The sequence below is a fragment of the Papio anubis genome, chromosome 4 (assembly GCF_008728515.1).
Source record: "Papio anubis isolate 15944 chromosome 4, Panubis1.0, whole genome shotgun sequence".
NCBI classification, from domain to species: domain Eukaryota; kingdom Metazoa; phylum Chordata; class Mammalia; order Primates; family Cercopithecidae; genus Papio; species Papio anubis.
This window is the reverse complement of record NC_044979.1, coordinates 89,813,869-89,833,525: the sequence shown is the minus strand read 5'-3', so window position 1 is coordinate 89,833,525 and position 19,657 is coordinate 89,813,869. Positions and strand designations below refer to the sequence as shown.

The window sequence follows — 19,657 nt, the reverse complement described above, 5'->3', positions numbered from 1 at the left end:
AATCATATAACATGTATGTGCATATATACACACACACACGCGCACACACACACACACACTCATACTTAGGTTCATAAAACAAACCAATTCTATCCCATATGAACCATTCTCCTTTATTTAATCTACTTCTTCTGATTTTAAATTCAAATTTCTGGTTCTTGATGCTGCTTTGATTTCAGTTTCCGGTCCCTGCACTTGAACCTGAGACTTCAGCTCTCCAGTTGTCAAGCCTTGACAGTTACCTTCAGTCATTTCACTCTAGACACTTGGGTTCCTTTAACAAAACTCCCTACTCTTGAATCAGCCAATTTAAAATCCAGCTTTAGTCACTGAGGCAGCAGCAGCTAGTGAGAGAAGTGACCGTTTTAGTCACCTGGCCAACAAGTATGTGCTCAGACTGAAAACAGGATTTCAAAGAAAGCCAACTGAAAGAAAACTTGAGCTCCGTAAACCTTGAATATAAAGAGGCTGGAAAATCTAGGAAGTCATTGGAGACAGGCAGAAAGCTGTAACTGAGAAATGGAAACAAGATCACTTTTACCCTAGGCTTTATTGATAAGGTGCTTGGACCTGTAGGGTATAGAAAAAACTAATTTAGTCATGAACAAAATTATTCCCTTATATTAAAGACATGTTCATTTCTGGTATGCTTTTTTTTTTTTTTTTTTTTCCCCTATTTTAAACATCCAGTTTAGTCGATTCGACTGTGCCAAAGATTTCAGGAGAAAAGGTTTTATTCAAGCTGGAGTTAATACTGTCAGTATCACTCTAAAGCCAATATGGTACAAGACAACAGGAATCACAACAAAAAATGTCAAGGCAAAGTGAGACACAAAGAAATCGAGTAGCTTTCTTTCATTCATTAGTCTTTCATTTTATTCATTAGTCTATCCTACTCAGTGCAAATTTTGGACTTTCAGATATTTTACTAACAAATGTGGCCTTAAAGTAATGACTTACTTTGTAAATTCCTGCAGGGCATTTTTTCACAACTGGGCAAGTTCACTTTGCCATTGGACAATGATAAATTCATAACTATAATAATTTCCAAAGCATAGATGTATTACTCACCTTGTAGCTGTACGGGGAAGTCTAGAATATGATACATTAACATAAATTGTGCTTGGTCACTTCAGAGTAAATTGCATATCAAAAGGCACTGCATCTAAATTTCATTTTTTAAATTATCACACTCAAACTTTCGATATCACATTCTTTGGAATTATTTAATGTCAAGAATCTTGGAGTTCACACCTACACAGATTCTGCAGTCATCAAGTGGTTTATTAAACTACAGCATTAAAGTAATATTCAAAATATAAAAGAGAAAACTGTTTTCTATTTTTGTTCTGTACTGAGCAAAAGACAGGTGGAAGTAAATGAGAATTTCCACAGGCACCTTTGCAAGCACCACAGCCAATTGTATTAGCCTAATTCATTGGATTTGAAAACCTTGAAAGAAGGATGTTAAAATTCGATTGCAGAAAGGTCTGATTAGATAGGCAAAAGGGCTTAGAAGAAATACTGACACTAGTTTTTGTAAGAGGACAATAAATACAGATGGCATCTTGTCCTCCTAAAGTAGACTCATCCCCTTGAGATACCTTGTTTACCTCTTCCCAACCTCTAAAAGCAGTCATTAGTGCTCACATCTACATGGATGCACCCTCATGCACACCCACACACCTCAAATTCATTTTATTATTTAAGCCAGTCCTTTTTAGCTGACATCTTTCATCCAAAGTGTTAGGCAGTTCCTTCTTGGCTTTTACCTAGATAAATAATTATAATATCAGGAGCTAAAACATTGGCATGACTTTATTTAGTTCCATATTTTAAAGCTCAGGTTTAAACCATATATGTGTGTGTGTGTCTGTGTGTGTGTGTCTGTGTGTGTGTGTGTATGTGTGTGTATGTGAGTGTATGTAATATAATGTGCTCTGTTAATGTATTTCCTCATTCTCTGCAGGCACATGTGTATCATTTAGTATCAACAATCTAACAAGCAAGTAGAAGGAGCCTTCAGAGTCAAAAATTTATCGTAAGTTCTTTTTTGAAGAAGGATTGTAGATAAAAACAAGCCATCGATAAATAGTTTCCCTTCATTTTTGTCATTTCTATAGCCCTTAGGCTAAAGCAAAACTTTACAAATTTAAGCTCATTTTTGCCATCTGCTGGCAAATTTGTGAAATACAAGTGGTCTGCATCAACCAACATTTGGTTGATATATCCTGTATTTTATATATTTGGCTAAAACTGGTGCTTGTTTGACAGCTTACTAAAATGTTAATATTTTCCAATTTGTTCAAATATCTTACCTTAGCATTTTTAGGCAGAGACTAAATAAAATAAACCATCCATTTTTACAATTCCCTTCTTCATCAGTTTTTGTTATAGACATAGAAAAAGTGAAGATCTTTAGTAATTGAAAGCATAAGTTATGGGATAAGTCGTGCCTGGGTTAGATTCCTTTATTGATAAATAGCTGAATATTCTTGGGAAAGGCATTCGTTCATTCCCCCAAGGAGTATGCGTTAGGACCTGGGCATGTGACTGTTAGCAATACAGATAGGATAGCTACCATCATGAGGCCGACAGTTTTTTTAGAATCCAGGCTCCTCACTTGCACATATATGTAATTATTGTAATAAATTCATAAAGATTATCTGTCAGTGATTTGCCTAGGGCACTGGGCATAGCATCTGGCAGGTTTGCAATAAAGTTTACCCATGATAATGTTGGTCATTGTGATGTTGACACTCATCACTCATTCTACCAATTTGATAAAAACAGTCATATAAAGCGTGATTAAATCCTTCCTGTCAGTACTAGTATTGCTCTTTATCCAGGGTGGGCATTCCTAAGGACTTCTATATCCCTGATATATGACAGAAGAAGCTTCTGAGCCTCTCTGAGGCAAAGAACAAAGCACATGAGATCAGATGTACCCCATACATTGGATTGACATTGTGGAAGTTCCAGGGTTTAGACAGGAGGTCTTGTGTGCTTCCTGCTTTATCTTGGAAACCTGCATAGCTGCCAGGAAAGCAAGCTCACTCTAGCCTGCTGGAACACCAGACACGTGGGGCCACATACAAGGACAGATGCACAAGTGAACCCAACTGAGTCTTGCCCAAATTTGTCCCCATAGAATTATGAGTTAAATTAATAGTTTTATTTAAAGCCACTAAATTTGAGGATAGTTTGCAGCAAAAGCTAACTGATACAATGACATTTTTCATGGAATGCTCTTTATAGGAATTTTTTAATGCAAACTATTACGTATAGTCAAAAATTCCTGTCTGATTCCATCTTCATATAATCCTACTGTAATAATTTAGCTTTTTGAAAAATGAAAGAAATTTGCCTAACATCACACATCTAGTAAGTGACAGAGCTAGGATCTGAACTCCAGCAATTGACTTTAGCATCTAGGAAGACTCTTCACTTTGTACTAGGCTGGTGCAAAAGTAAGTGTCATTTTTCCCACTAAGAGTAATGGCAAAACCCACAATTACTTTTGCACCAACCAATACTATTAAACCATCTAAAACTAGAGGATTTTCTGTAACAACTTCAATCTTCTGATTAAGCTTCTGATTTTTTTCTGTATAAAACATTAAAATAATATATAAAATTCACAAAAGTAAAAGAAAACCATAAACTCACACTCAAGAAATAACTAACATTAACATATGGTATAGACATGTGTCGCTTAATGACAAGGATCCATTCTGAGAAATGCCTCATGAGGCAATTTCATCATTGTGTGAACGTCATAGAGCATACTTAGATAAATCCAGATGGCATACCTTACTACACACTTATGCTATATGTTGTGCTATGCTAATCTCCTTCTTTATCAGCTTTGGTCATGTACATAGAAAAAGTGAAGATCTTTAGTAATTGAAAGGATAAGTTATGGCATAAGTCATGCCTGGATTAGATTCCTTGATTGATAAATAGCCTATTGCTATTTAGCTGGTTGGTAAATAGTCTGTAGCCTATTGCTCCCGGTCTACAAACCTGAACAGCGTGTTACTATACTGAATACTGTAGGAAACTGTAACACAGTGGCAAGTATTTGTGCAACTAAGTATATCTAAACATAGAAAAGATACAGTAAAAAGATATGTCATTATAAACTTACAGGGCCACCATCACATAGGTCAGCTGTTGTTGACCAAAACATAGTTATGGGGCACATGATTGTATTTGTGCATCTAGATTTTTTTCTAAGTGTGTAAGTGTGCATGTATTCTATAAAAAGCAGAGCATATGGCACATATTACTTTGTAACCACCATTATTTCAGCAAACCACCAATTTTTGCACATTTCTGTTGCTCCAGGGATTATCTGATTGGGAGGAATAGAAACACACTAATATAATAAGGTGTATGTGTATGCATGCCGGAGGTGGCAAGGTCAATGATAAAATAATACAGACAGTTGCACAGGAAATTTTCTCTCTCTCTTCCTCTGAGGCCATTGGTCATGGGGTCAAAATTATTTCTAACCTTCTTTCTCCTCCTTATAGAATGAAGCTCTTCTCAGCACACTGCCTTTGACTTGACAGAGCTTTTCATGAGACAGGGACCACCATTGCCTTACTTTCTGTGGAACTTGGACACATTTTAGAGAAAAAGAAAATGGTTCAGTTCAACTACAGGTCCTTGAACAAATAAACTTTGTACATGTCTGTGGGGTAGGGTAGGTAGGAGGAACTGATGGCATTTCTGTTTTCTTCCCTGTGTCGAAGGTGAAACAGGTTAATTTGTAGAGTAACCCCATAATGGTGAACACTGGCATGCAGGCAGAATCACCTTGTTCGCTCCCAAATCACGCAGAGCATGGACAGAAGCTAACGATCAAGCCAGAATTTTTAAAACTGAAAATGGCAAAATCAGTTTCAAAATTAAGCAAGTAAACTTCTAACTGCAACTGGACCCACCTAGGGTTACAAAACTACTCCATGGTGCACTACATTTAGTAGTTGTGAAAGGTTATTACTGGAATATTTGATTTCAGGTAACATTTTGTTTTGGGCAAACTGTCACGATGTCCAGCTTGTTTTTTACTAAATTCTTTTTTGGCCAAATAGTTTTCATTCAAATCACTTACATCCAGTCTAGATCCACCTTGACTGTAAGGTGTAGTCACCTGGAGAGATTTTGATTGAACTGGTCTGGGATGTCATCTGGGCATCAGGAGTTCTTAAAGCTCCTCACCTTAGCTGACTTCCTTGTTTAGCTGAGTTTGAGCACATTGAACAGAAGGGTCCTGCACAGGGGTTTTACAGGACTTTGCAACAAAATCAAGGTAAGGGCCATTAAGTTTCCCATTTATGGACTTAAAATGTCTACTATTAGGTTTTGGGGGCAGTTTCATCCCGCTATCATCTCATGCTGAGTTTGCAGTCATTTCAGGAATATTAAAGAAAATACTTTTTATTTATCTTGTTTGACCCTCCTACCATCTCTCTAAGGTAGCAGGGCAAGCATTATTTTTCCTATTTTACAAGTCAGAAATCAGGTTTAGAGAGGTTAAGAAGCTTTTTGCAGTGTCTAGGAGATGAGGGAGTATGTTAATACTCACATCACTGCTATACATTTCTCTTGGCACTTACCCAGCGTAACCTATTACATGTTTACATTTACACCCCACTTCCACTTAGGCCGCGAGCTCTTTATCACTTATTATTTATTAACTCGCTATCAGGTTATTCATTCAGAGTGTATTGTTTGCGTTTTTCTTGGTTTTCTTTGGAGGAGGGATGAGATGCGGGGGGCTACTGTAGTGAATAATACAGATATTATGGTCCCCACTTTAGTGAGTGTAGGAATCTATTGACGGAACAGGCAAGCAAATGGCAGTTAATATAAAATTAACATTAAAAAAACATGCATGGGTAACTACCTAATCCTTATAGAGAAAGAGGTGTGGGGTGGTTGAAAACTCTTTGCGAAGGGACAGAATGTAAAATCTAAGCTAAAAATTCATACGTGAGGAGAATTTACCCTTGTGAAAATATTACATTCCCCGGTAGAAGGAACAGCATAAGACTGCAGAAAGAGTGACCTGAAAGTGGATCAAGGGGCATAATATTAGGGTGGGAGAGTGACAAATGAAGCTGAAGAGAGAGGCTGCGTGCCCACACAGATCACAAAATGGCCTTGTATAAGCATTTTTCAGGAGTTTGTGTTGTCCTAGAGAAAGTGGGGTGCCTATGTAGGGCTTAAGCAGGGCACAACACAATCATATGTGTTTCAGGGAAGATCTGGCTGCCCCAGGGCGTCCTCTTGACCATTGAGCTAGGCTTCCACAGGCAGGGAGTCCTGCGGTTTTGTCGGCAGGGAAAGAGAATAGTGTCCAAACAGAATGATATTTCCACTTTGGGCAATACAGGCCTTCAGGCTGATTTGATATTTGGGGAAACAAAAGAGGATCCGAGGCTGACAGGTTGGCTGTGGTATAATTCCCTGATTTAGCATGTGCATAATGAGGAGAGAAGTGGGACAGGACAGAACTAGTAGGTTCGTTTTCAGATATGTTGCATTAGAGTTATCAGGCCTGCTTTTTAGGATTTCGTGTCCTGCATAAAATACACTCCATAAATATTTCGATTTTTTATTGTATAGTCCAAGCTTGTAAAATTCTACCAAACCACCTTACTACTGGAAATGATCAAAGTGAAGACCCCCCTTTTTAAGCTGCCTACTTAATCCAATAAGCTTCTGTGCGAAAACACACATTTGCCTGCCCTTAAAAGAGCAGTCGGTTGACTTTCCTGCATGCTCAATGCATATCCGAGGCTCGAAGCTCCCGTCCTCGAAGCGCGAAAATACGGTTCCCCCTGCTGGTCAGAGCTGCGTAATACAGCGTAAGGAGGAGAAATTCCTAGGGGCGTGGTAGTTGGTGGATGACGTAAAAAGAGCGTCGGGGACAGGCGATTGTGCTTGCGTCAACGGCGCGCGCCGTGGGAACCTTGACAAGCGGCATGGCTACGGGTTGTTCAGAGGTGCCGCGGCCAACGGCGGCTTCTGATGGGTCTCTGGTAGGGCAGGCTGGCGTCCTGCCTTGCCTAGAGTTGCCGACTTATGCCGCTGCTTGTGCGCTGGTGAACAGTCGCTACTCATGCCTGGTGGCTGGGCCGCACCAAAGGCACATCGCGCTGTCTCCCCGCTACCTGAACAGGAAACGCACTGGCATTCGAGAACAGCTTGATGCGGAGCTCCTTCGCTATTCTGAGAGGTACCGATCTCTTTGCCTGTTCCTTCTTTTGTGCACGGGAAGTAGCAGCAGGTGGATATGCTGACAACGCAGCAGCAAGGGGGCAAATAGTAAAGGTCGCATTGCCCCCCCAGAGCTTAGCCCCGTGGAATTCTAGAGTCGCGATCCGCCCCTCAAGGCCAGTACCACTGTGGTGAAGATCTTTATAGGGTCCCTTTCATAGATAGAGAAGAAAACTTAAAGATGAAGTTCAGGTGTCGGCGGAGGGAGTGGAGATTCTCGCTCCAGAACCCTGGTGTAGGGGTAGGAACAGACCAGGGGTCTGGAGACCTAGTAGGCCCAGTTCTGTTTGGCATTCAACGTTTCATTTATCCCGTTCCGGATGATGTTTTCTCATTTGACGATAAAAATTTGGTTTGCAGTGCTTAAGTAAATTCTCATTCCATCGAAGATTGCACATGAAGCATTAGTACAACAGTTCTACCTGTAAAACGTGAAGCACGTTTTTTTCTTACTGTATTTCAATCTGGTAATTTCCTCATTTTCTCTTCTTTTGGACCTGAGTTGTTTTTAAGACGATTTATTCAATCGAACTAATGAGCCTGTTGCTTTTGGGACAGAAAAAAACAAAACGTATGCATTTATATTACGGTATTCAAAAGTGCCTTGAAAACAGAATTATAGAAGTGTGTGGCGGGGGGCGCGGGCATGTGCTTCAGTATTCCTCTGGACTATACTTTGGTTCAAAAGCGAGGTTCTAATACTAGAGTGAATGGATTCTTTAGGGATTCATGACTGTCCTTCAGGAATTCTTATGTGAAGTTCCTTGGGCACTGTATCGGAAGCTTTTATCACTTTCTGAAGGGATCCTTGACCTCCACACACAGGTTAATAATCAAGCATCTCCAGAATATACAGCTTCTTCCAAGCACCAATATACACTTCTCGTATGTTTATATTATATATCGAACACTTGAGATACAAAAACAAACAAAAAATGAAATCCCTATTTCAAGGAGCTTTAAGCTGTAGTAGAGATACAAATACAAGCCAATAAATAGTAAGGTGTTAAAATTTGACAGAAATCTAGCAAGATAAGGAGTGTTGAATTGGGATCTTGGGACCTCTGAGAACAACTTGAGTGAAGACGGTACTTTCCCATGGTAGCATTCCAGGCAAAGAGTGGCATAAACAAACAGATACTGGATGTGAACCGGTATGCTTTGACCAGAGAACCGTATCTATTATATAAGTAGAATAAGGTTTATGTCAGGGGAAAGGCATTGGATGCCATTGGAGACGAGGGCAGGCGTGACTCAGAGAGGATGGCCATTTTGCTTTTCCCTTCCTGTCATTGCCAGTTTTTGTTCTTTTGGGGGTAAGGTGGGGTTGTTGTTGTTTTTCCTTTTGTGTTTCTGTTTTCTTAGGCAGGGTTAGTGCTTCATCCTCTCAGTACCCTTTAACTCTGAGACTTGGTACACTTTTGAGAAAGCAGTACTTATCTGCAGTTCCTGGCATATCAGATTTGCAGTTTAAGAAACAGTACTTGTTAGCCTTACTTAATGGTTAGCTACCAAATAGGATGAGAAAGTGGACAAGGAGAGGAATTAAGATCATGTTATAATTGTTCAAGAGAAAATGATTAGAGAGGATGGCTTTGAGAGATTAAAGGATATACAAAGTAGTCATAACATCTGGAAACACAAGCAACCATCCTGTTTTCTGTAACCGTTTTGTATTGCCTGCATTTGACAGGCTAGGGCGGGAAATAACGAAATCACGCCGAGTGACTCTGAACAGATCTGGCCACCACTCCTTTCATATTACTTGGATATGCTGAAGACCCCTGGTGAAATTATTCACCAGGTGAAAATCAGGCACCACACTTTGAACTATGCATTACTAATGAGGGACAAAACATTGAACATACAGTATTAAAGAACTAAAGTGAGGCTACCATCTTGCCCTGATACCTATTTAGGATGGTATCTGAAAAACAAAAGTGAAGGAGGAAAAAGTATATAGTGTTGGGTGCCTGTGTTCACATATCTGATGACTCTTAACAAAATCCCCCTTGAATTTATATATTGCTAAATTCCTGAACAATTTAATATAGATTAAAAATATGCAAAGATGACTGTGTGTTGATGTTAAGAGTTAAATTAGGTTCCTAGCTATTTGTAAACAGACTTGTCCTTTTATTCAAAAGTCAGAGCTAAGGATATTTCCTCATTGTACCGACTGTCCTGTACATGACAGACTCTTTTCTGCCCTGGCTTGTGCAAAGTTTGTGATAACCATGATTAGTATCACAAATTTCCAAATGTCCCCCCTCCCACCAGGGGACCACAGACCTCCTTCCAGACACGGCTTTGATTAGGAGAAATAAAGTCTTAATATTTGTTTTTCTGTCTAGTATGGCAGTTAATTTTTCTTCCTATTCTCTGACTCTGTTTTCTGTGTCCCTAACATTGTCTTAGTGATAGGATGATTCCAGCTTAGGAATGCCACATGCAGAAATGAAAACCTCAGAAGATTGCTTTCCCGAGTAAGTCTCTGAGTTAGGATTTTCCTAATTTGGTAGTTCTTAAAGTTTATTTTCTGTGGCTCCTGGCTGTTTTAGTAAACAACAACTATTAGGGATAAATGCTTTCCCTTATTTTATGTGAATTGTGTTAGAAGTTTAATTGAGTTCAAGAAAAAATATTCTTTGCTATCAAAGGCCTTAGAGTCATGTGTGAAATTCAAACATATATACAGATAGGTTCAATACAGTTAGATTAAGAACAGTGAGAAAGCTGGCCTATAGGAGTAGAGGAATGATTTCAGGTTTGCCTAGGGGAGTCAGGGAAGTGTTTTCCAACAAGTAATGAAGCCACCAGGTTGTGTTTGTTTTGTTGTTTCTTGTTCCTTTGTTTGAGATGGAGTCTCCCTCTGTCGCTCAGGTTGGAGTGCAGTGGTGAGATCTGAGCTCACTGCACCCTCTACCTCCCACCACTAGGTCTTTCTCCTTAATAGCTATAATTCCTTAAGAACTAAGAAATGACAGTTTGAAAAATAGTTGTCCCTTAATCCTGACTGTTACATTTGTAGACTAAAGTGTCAAGAGTCAGTTCCTAAATGTAGTTGTATTAACATTTGCATTTACTAGCAACAGTTTAAGTTTGGGATTTTCTCCATTAAGTCATTGACTTTAAAATTCAGGGGCTTCAGCTTTAACTGTAATGCTTCCCTTGCTATATGCCGTCAAGTACTGAAATTCAGTAATGGTGAATAATGCCAAAATTGCCTCTTGTTCAGTCATGCTCACAGAGATACACGTTTTCTTTGCTAAGTCCCTTCTTTCTATCCTAGTATAACTTGAAGAATTCAAATAGTCATGCTAGAACAGAAAGAATGGGAGTTGGCAAGGGAAGAAGAGTTGATTTACTGCTCATGCATTAATGGATATTTTGTTTCTGTGTATCTTGAATCATCATTTTAACTTAGCCAACACATCAGAATCCATTGGTGAAACAGGACTACTAAAGTTGTTACAGACTAATCATACACTATTGTTTTTGACATGCGTGGTGTATTTAGGAGATGTGTAGGCTTTGGACTCTTAGAATATCTAATCAGTATGAAAATGGCCTGGTTTAAAAGAGCGCAGTGGTGCACACCTATAATCTCAGCACTTTGGGAGGCTGAGGCAGTAGGATCACTTGAGCCCGGGAGGTACAGGCTGCAGTGAGCCCTGTTCATGTCACTGCACCCTATCCTGGGTGACAGAGTAAGACCCTGTCTCCAAAAAAATAAATAAGTAAAAGAGGATAAAATATATCATTTTCAACTTTTTCTTTTTACAGCCTTTTAGGTGTCCCTATTGCATATGATAACATCAAAGTTGTGGGAGAACTTGGAGATATTTATGATGATCAAGGACACATTCATCTTAACATTGAAGCTGATTTTGTTATTTTCTGCCCTGAACCGGGGCAAAAGCTTATGGTATGTGTATCCCTTTTTTCTAGCTCCCTTTGTACAATTCTATAATTATGTAACTTGGAACATTTTAAAAGGTAATATATACTTTGGGACTCAAATAAATTGCTATTGTGAGTAAATAAATATTTTTATGGAAAAAATAATTTGTATCATCCAAACCTAGGTAAGTTTTTTAATATCCTCCTAAAACACATGCATGCACAGAATGTATGTCCCATCCACTTTATTATTTTCATAGTCACAGAATGATTTTAAGGGGAAAAAATCAATTATCATTATTTCAAAAGTTCTCAATTCTACACAAATACCATTTCTTTACAAAGGTTTCAAAGAATATATAGCAGTATATAAAACAGGAATTCAAATGGGCCAGGCAGTAATGAAAATGTGTGAATGACAGATGACAGGGCAGCCAGTCTGTGCCTTGGAAATGGAATCTCTGTGGGAAAGGTCTTCCAGTTTTTCATAAGCTGGAAATGCAGATATTGATATGAAATCTACTGAAATAGATCCTTTTTTACTCTTTACTTTCTCCTGTCTTCCTCCAGCAGTTCTCTGTGTATACACATGTTCATATGTATACTCATATGTGGGTGTATATGCTCTTTTCTTTAGCTGATAAATATTTTAATCTAATAGATCAGAACTGTTAACTAACCCTTGATATTGTTCATAAAAATATAGATCAATTTAACCATGACAAAACCCAGAAGGCACTTCCAATTTTTTTCATTTATCAATATCGAATTAATACAAATAGTATCCTTTGCCTGTTAAACCGGAATCTTATAACTGGACTACTGAAGTTGGCAGTAGATGTGTATTTGGAAATTAAGAAACTTAACTTTCATCTACTTTGTGTAAATTATTATTTTAAATATAAACATGTAGGCCAGGTACAGTGGCTCACCTACCATCACAGCATTTGGGGAAGCTAAAGCAGGAGGATCACATGAGGCCAGGAGTTCAAGACCAACCTGGGCAATATAGTGAGACCTCATCTCTACACAAAATAAAACATTAGCCAGGCATGGTGGCATGCATCTGTAGTCCCAGTTACTTAGGAGGCTGGGGTAGGAGGATCACTTGAGCCCAGGGGTTCAAGGCTGCAGTGAGCTATGATTGTGCCAGTGCATTCCAGCCTAGGCAACAGTGAGACCCTGTCTCCAAAAATACAGGGTCTGCCCGCAGACCCTGACCTAAAAGACAGATGAATAAAACCTTCACTGACACACAGATACTCTGTTTTGCCAGTACTGCTGAGTGTCCGACCGCCTACACACCAAGAGAGGTTTGTCCCTGCCGCTGGCCCTGAGCAGTTCACACTCCAGGCATTTATTTAGTATACAGTTAACAATAGAAGTTCTGAGTCCACACACTTGTGGATAATTAACATGGTCAAGAGAGTAGTTCTACAAATAATTAAAGCTCAGGTACCAAGGTTTAAAGTAAATGTCATTAGGGGGCAATATCTCTGGGCGACCTCCCCCTGCCCCATCCCCAGAGGGCCATCTGACTTAAAGGTTAGTTAATGGAGGTAGGGTAAACAGACTTAACTGAGGAAGCCTCTATTGTCCCTAGTATTTACCCTATAACTTAATGCTCTAAGGTAAGAACCGGCTGTCTTCAGCCTGTTCAATTATTACAAGCTATATAACCTTTTGGCCTTCACAAAAAGGTTTGTGACTATTCCCTATAACTTTCCCTAATATTTCCCTTTAATATTTCTGCCACTTTCATGAGTGAATCCCAACAACTTATCTTCCATTATAGTATGATACAGAATAGTTTTCCTCTCCTAAAAACTCCTGTGCTCCATCTATTCATGTCTTCCTTCTTCCCTCTGTTCCCTCTAATCCCTGGCAACCACTGATCTTTTTACTGTTTCCATAGTTTTACCTTTTTAAAGAAGAATAGAGTATGTATCCTTTTCAAATTGACTTCTTTCACTTAGCAATATGCATTTAAGGTTTCGCTATGTCTTTTTATGGTGAGAACTTATTTATCTTTGTTACTGAATAATCTTTTATTTTATGGATGTACCAGTTTGTTTATCTAGACCATCTGGAAACTACCAGTGGGAACACTAGACTTCTGACCATACCAGATAGGGAAGTTTTATTATGTCACATGTGTAAAGGGTTGCTGATGTTAAACAGCATTATATAGATGTCAGTATTATTTGCAGTTTTGTAATTCAGAAAATGTGAATTTTTAATATTTCTGGGTCTCATTCATATGCTTTGTATATATTGACCCTGAGAAGAAAAATAAGTTTTATGTAGAGTCTCATCTTAAAATCATATAGCACATATTTTTGTTTTAGTTTTAAAGCTTCTAATAATACTTTTGTGATTTATCCAAAAATAGTCATGGTCAATATTTACATATAAAGGGTAAGCTGTCTTCTAATGGAATGCTTGCATCATGCTAAATTAAATAAAGAATGCATTTTTAAGCTTTGAAATTTGGTCTATTTACAGAAACATAACATAGATCCCAGTTATAAAACACATATGAGGTCTTTTTATAGGTTATATGGGAGTATTTTCTGCATGGTTTCAATGTAGCTAAAGAGTAATAATCTCCTCCCCAAGGAATCCTGCAGTGGGGGGTTTAGGTGGTTTTTTTCTTGGACAGGGTGGCGGGGGCAGGTTAGTTTATCCAGTTAGACAGTTAATGTGCAATTACTTATATAATAAAGTTTGAGCTTTCTCAAAACCCAAAGGTATTCTAAAGTGATGTTTTGGCATGACATGGGGTAAGTTTTAATTGAGGTAAACTTTTTCCATATTAAATTAGACCATTAACTTGATATTTGCTCTTTGAAGATTATTTGAAGCTTGTAAAGTTTGGTTCACCTTTTAACTTTGTGGATCTGTTCTTTATGTTACGCTCTTCCTTCTTCTTCCCAGGGTATAGTTAATAAAGTGTCTTCTAGCCACATTGGCTGTTTAGTACACGGGTGTTTCAATGCCTCCATTCCTAAACCTGAGCAGTTGTCAGCTGAGCAGTGGCTAACCATGGAGATAAACATGGGTGATGAACTAGAATTTGAAGTATTTCGTTTAGACTCAGATGCTGCTGGAGTATTCTGCATTCGGGGAAAACTAAATATCACAAGGTTAGTTTATTATTACATAATTATCATTAGGTACTTAATTTCTATTTAATTCTGAATTTAGAGAACATAAGCCTGTCTTTAAAAATATCTGTTTATAGGAATATTCATGCTTTCAAACCATAAAGTCAATATAAACAATACTCTTTTTTTTTTTTTTTTTTTGAGACGGAGTCTTGCTCTGTCCCCCTGGCTGGAGTGCAGTGGCGCGATCTCGGCTCACTGCAAGCTCCGCCTCCCGGGATCACACCATTCTCCCGCCTCAGCCTCCTGAGTAGCTGGGACTACAGGCGCCCGCCACCGCGCCCAGCTAATTTTTTGTATTTTTAGTAGAGACGGGGTTTCACCGTGGTCTCGATCTCCTGTCCTTGTGATCCGCCCGCCTCGGCTTCCCAAAGTGCTGGGATTACAGGCGTGAGCCACCGCGCCTGGCAACAATAGTCTTAAGTAATCTGTAACAGTGCATCAAATATTCTAAAACACTGACTAGCTAACTGGTCTGTATTTTAATATTCAATAGCTCAATTTTGCTGAGTATTTTCTATTTTGTTGTTAACTTTTTTTTTTTTAATTGACCTCTAAACTTGAAACTACTGAAAGCACAATTACCTTCCTATTGGCCTGCTTTGTTTTTACACACAAAAAATTGTGTTGATTATTGTCATCTGTGCCAGATATTTTAATTTCTGTATTATTCTGTATTGAAATTATTATAAGAATTACTCTGATCTTGAGCTTGATTCCATGGGAGCCAAGTTTAAAGGAAGGAGGAGAGAGACAACTCTTAGAATGCTGCTATTGCTAATAATTTTTTCTATATTTTGCCTTAAAGTTACAAGAGTATGGGTTGAAGTCTGGAACAGCTGTTCAGTTTCTGTGATGACAGAAATATAGTATATATACATAATACAGCAGCCTCACTATTGAGCATTGAAATGTGACTAAGTCTGACTGAGGAACTGCATTTCTAAAGTTATGTTGTTGGTATTGATTAGGTACATGTGCCTAGTGCTACTGAGTAAAACTGAAGTTCTGGAGAGAGAGCTACTTCATTGATCCATATTTTATTTTAGTGGGATAAAATAATTCACAATGTTAAAGTAACACTATCTTAGTATCAGCTAAGTAGAACAATGGACTATTATTTGAAACAGGATTAAAACAGTAGACTGGAAACACCATTACTTTGATACGTACCAGATCGTATTTTCTATTAGATGTCAGTGGTTTGGTTAATAAGCCTAGGTATTGTGGTGTTTAATGTTCAGTGACCAAATTTTTCTGAGACAACCCAAAACTTGGAAGACATGTTTTGACAAGATTCTTATGTCATTTTTATGTGTGGAAACAGTCTGGGAGAAGTTCTTCATAAAGAAAGAATTTAACATTCAGCAGCCTATGCATATTTTAGTGGATTGAGGGATAACGGGATAGAATATTTGGAATTTATGCCATGGTTATGTGTCTTGTACTGCTGTCATTATTTAGAAAACCTTAGCCTGTTAGGGTATCTTGATCTCAATTTGTTCTTTGTTTTTTGCTTATTGCTCTGTTCATTTTCTTAATTGTTAATTTATAGTTTACAATTCAAGCGCTCTGAAGTTTCTGAAGAAGTTACAGAAAGTGGCACTGAGGAAGCTGCTAAAAAACCTAAGAAGAAGAAAAAGAAGAAAGACCCAGAGACATATGAAGTGGACAGTGGTACCACAAAGCTAGCAGATGATGCAGATGACACTCCAATGGAAGAGTCAGCCCTGCAGAATACTAATAATGTGAATGGCCTCTGGGAGGAGGAGCCAAAGAAAAAGAAAAGGAAGAAAAAGCACCAGGAAGTTCAGGACCAGGACCCTGTTTTCCAAGGCAGTGACTCCAGTGGTTACCAAAGTGACCATAAAAAGAAAAAAAAGAAAAGAAAACACAATGAAGAGGCTGAATTTACCCCACCTTTGAAATGCTCACCAAAAAGAAAAGGGAAAAGTAATTTTCTTTAGTGTATTTTAAATATGATTCAGTTTTTAAAAGATCGATCGACATACAATTGATGAATAAATGTTTTCAGTGATATGAAATGGTTAAGCATACCAGTAGTTTCCAAAACAGAAAATACTGAACTAGGAGTAGGAGGCTCTATGTGCTAAAAATGATAAAACTGACTATAAATTAATTTGGGGAAAATCAGTATTATTAAAGTACCATTTTATACAAAATAAAAAGATAGCTGCTCTCACTGTCGGCTCTCACTGTCGGCTCTCATATTCTTCCAGGTTTTGCACTCTACATAAAATTATTTCTACAATGTCAAGACTAGCCAAAGGACTTTATAATACAATATTATGTGACTGAAGAATGAGTTAAGTTTGAGATTTTGATGATTTGATTTTGTGTGTGTTTAATAGGCTTCACCTTATTACATGCTATTTTATTTTGCTTTTTTAAAAACTCAGGACATTAACTAGTTTTAGGTTTTCCTTTATCGTGGCTTCTACAGTATTTCTATTGTTTAACATAAAATGGTTTTCCAAAGAAGTTTCTGAAGTCTTCACAGCTGTTAAAAGCCAGGCCTGGACTGACTCTGTGGTGGTAAATGCTATTCGTTACTTTCTTTCTTCCAGGTGCATGTGTGTCCTTGTCTTCTTAAGTCTGAGAGGTTGATGGAAAGGACTGTTTTCTTGTACTTGTTCATTTGTTCCTCAGCCATTCTAATTTTGTTGTATGTTGGAGGAGAGTCTAATGAAGACAGGATAAATGTGATTCTGACTTGTGGGAAATTTCAGATTACTTTTTAATGATTGGAATGGGCTATAAGATATTGTGCTGAAGAGAAAACAGTTGTTCTCTTCACTGCTTTCATTGAGAAAATGTGGAATGTCTCTTGACTAATTGACAAAGTGTAACGAAATGACAAGCTGGTTGAAGCTGATAATCAATGCATGGCCATATTTATTCATTTTCCACATACTTGACCATCTACTTTGTATAACACATTCTGCTAAGGCCCAGGGATGTAACGACAAACAAGATAGATGTAGTTCCTTCCCTTGTGGCATGTCATAAGAGAGACAGATGTGCATATACACACAATAAATAAGAAAATTAATAATTGTGTTAAGTTGAATGAAAAAAACCAGGGAGGATTGTTCACTCACTGTTACCTGTGTTAGTATCTGCAAATAGATTTATGGTTGAACTCCCATTTCAGCATTTTTATTGCCATTTATTTAGTACCAGACATAGTGCCGATCTTACAGCTAAATATTTGGTAATGAATAAATTCTGCTAGTGATATATGTTGATCTGAACTTATAATGATGGGTTACAGAATTGGCAGAGTGGCAGATGTTGACAATTGTCTACAAGTAGATGTGCTAGACAATGGAAGGGTGCAGGCCAACCTCTTTGATTACAATTGAGATTCATGTGAGTATTGAGCCCTGGAAATATAGCTCGTCCAAATTGAGATGTGCTGTCAGTATAAAGTACATACCAGATTTTGAAGATGTACCAAAAAATGTAAACTGTCTCAGTTTTTGTACTGGTGAAATCAGTATGTTTTGGTATAGTGGGTTAAATAAAACAATTTTTGCCTTTCTCAGTTTATTTTTCTATAAAGATTAAAAATTGTACATGAAGCTCACATTAACTTTCTTTTGGTCAGTGCTATTTTAAAGGAAGTGTGAGTTGAAAAAACTTTGAAATAAACTGTATCATATTACCAGGACTTAATATAGTGGCATACCCAGGAAATGTTTAATAAATATTCCCTTCACATTTTAAAATTTGAGTATACAATCATGTTTGACAATAGAGAAATTTAATTTTTAGTGAAACAATTCTAAACCCCTTTTCCATAGACACAAAGAAAGATGTCAAATTTATGCTATTGCTGGAAAAATACATTGTGGCTTAGCAAAATAAGCAAGTTCCCACATTACTTTTGTTTTGCTTCAAGTAGTACTTCTGCCAGTTATGGCATGCTGAACTTGAAACTAGATTTGTTCCTGCTTTTTTCATAATGTGAGTAGTTTTGAAAAGTCAGATCTGGCCATTTGTCTTTCCTAGAATATAATAACTTTGTTCATTGTTTTTTTGTTCATCTTTCTGACACAAAAAGACTGATGATGGTGTCTACCATATATTCTTCAAAACATTTGTCACATGCTGCACTAACCTCGTGTATCTTTTCTGTCTTGGAATTTGTTCATATAAACCCTCTAGCCTAGACTAGATCCCTTACCCTCTCTCCAGTTCCTATCATTCACCCATTTCACTGTGCAAGACACCTCACTAGTCACCAGTGATACAGAAATGACTTAACCAGTTTTTGCTCTTAAGGGCTTACCATTTTGTCTATAAGATACACATCTAAGTATACATGATAAGTACAAATGAAAATGAATGTTTAATGCTTTATGCTTAGTGTTTAAGCTGGTTGTTGGATGAGCAGCATTTTGACCCTTGGAGAAGAAAAACTAACTGTGGCAATTCCAGGTGGAGAACCTGACAGAGGACTAAGAAGTTATCTAATGTAAAAGACCTCAGGCACTACCTTCTGCATAAACTTTTTCCAGACAAGGCTAAATGTGCATGCTTCATAACCATAATTCTTATTTTTCTTTAATAAATATTTTTCTACTTGTAACACTCTGCATTATTTCAAACTGTTTACCTGTTTGAAAAGCTTGTCTCTTAATCAAATTTGTCTCGACCAAATGTTTCCTGAGGACTGGAATTATGCCTTAACTATATCTATAGTATATCTATAGTATTTAACAGTGAATCCTTTGTATAATGAAAGCATCAACAGATAGTTTTAAGTTGATAAATAAAAAGCACAGTTTCAAATGGTATCATTTTGCCTCTGATGTGATATTATTAACCTCTTCACTTGTTTCAATAAATGCATCCTTTTTTTTTTTTTTGCCTATATGTAATATGGTTTTTAAGGACTTTTATCACTTCAGTGTGTCAGCGATAGAATACTTACAAATGACATGACAGAAATTTGATCTCTTTAACTTGTTTTATACATTTACCACATGGGTCATCTTTGCCTTTTTTTTTGCCAAAGAGTAGATATTTTATGTTACAAAATCAATACATATTTGTTTAAAAATTCAAATAGTAAAAGTATATACATCCTCCCACTCTACCAGTCATTGATCTCCCTCCCTATTCCTCACCACACACACCCACTTCGCAATTCTACTTCCAGAAATAACCACTATTGTCAATTGCATGTGTAGTTTTAGAGATTTTTTAGTAGTGAATTTTAAAATATTTTAAGACATATATGGAATCAAACTACCTGTACTTTTTGG

General features: G+C 37.5%; 1 protein-coding gene across 1 annotated transcript; it reads left to right on the top strand.

Moving 5' to 3' along the window:
• Nucleotides 1-6,932: 6,932 nt before the first annotated feature.
• TWISTNB (TWIST neighbor) lies at nucleotides 6,933-19,186 on the top strand. The gene is made up of 4 exons (XM_003896230.3): nucleotides 6,933-7,252; nucleotides 11,080-11,221; nucleotides 14,134-14,342; nucleotides 15,919-19,186. Exons 1-4 carry the CDS (start codon nucleotides 6,999-7,001, stop codon nucleotides 16,328-16,330), a joined length of 1,017 nt encoding a protein of 338 aa, XP_003896279.1. The 5' UTR covers nucleotides 6,933-6,998; the 3' UTR covers nucleotides 16,331-19,186.
• Nucleotides 19,187-19,657: the final 471 nt, after the last annotated feature.

Coding starts and splice junctions, on each gene's coding strand:
- TWISTNB (XM_003896230.3), top strand. CDS start 6,999: ATGGCTACGGGTTGTTCAGAGGTGCCGCGGCCAACGGCGGCTTCTGAT. Junction 11,222..14,133: donor AACCGGGGCAAAAGCTTATG/GTATGTGTATCC, acceptor TCTTCTTCCCAG/GGTATAGTTAATAAAGTGTC. Junction 14,343..15,918: donor GGAAAACTAAATATCACAAG/GTTAGTTTATTA, acceptor GTTAATTTATAG/TTTACAATTCAAGCGCTCTG.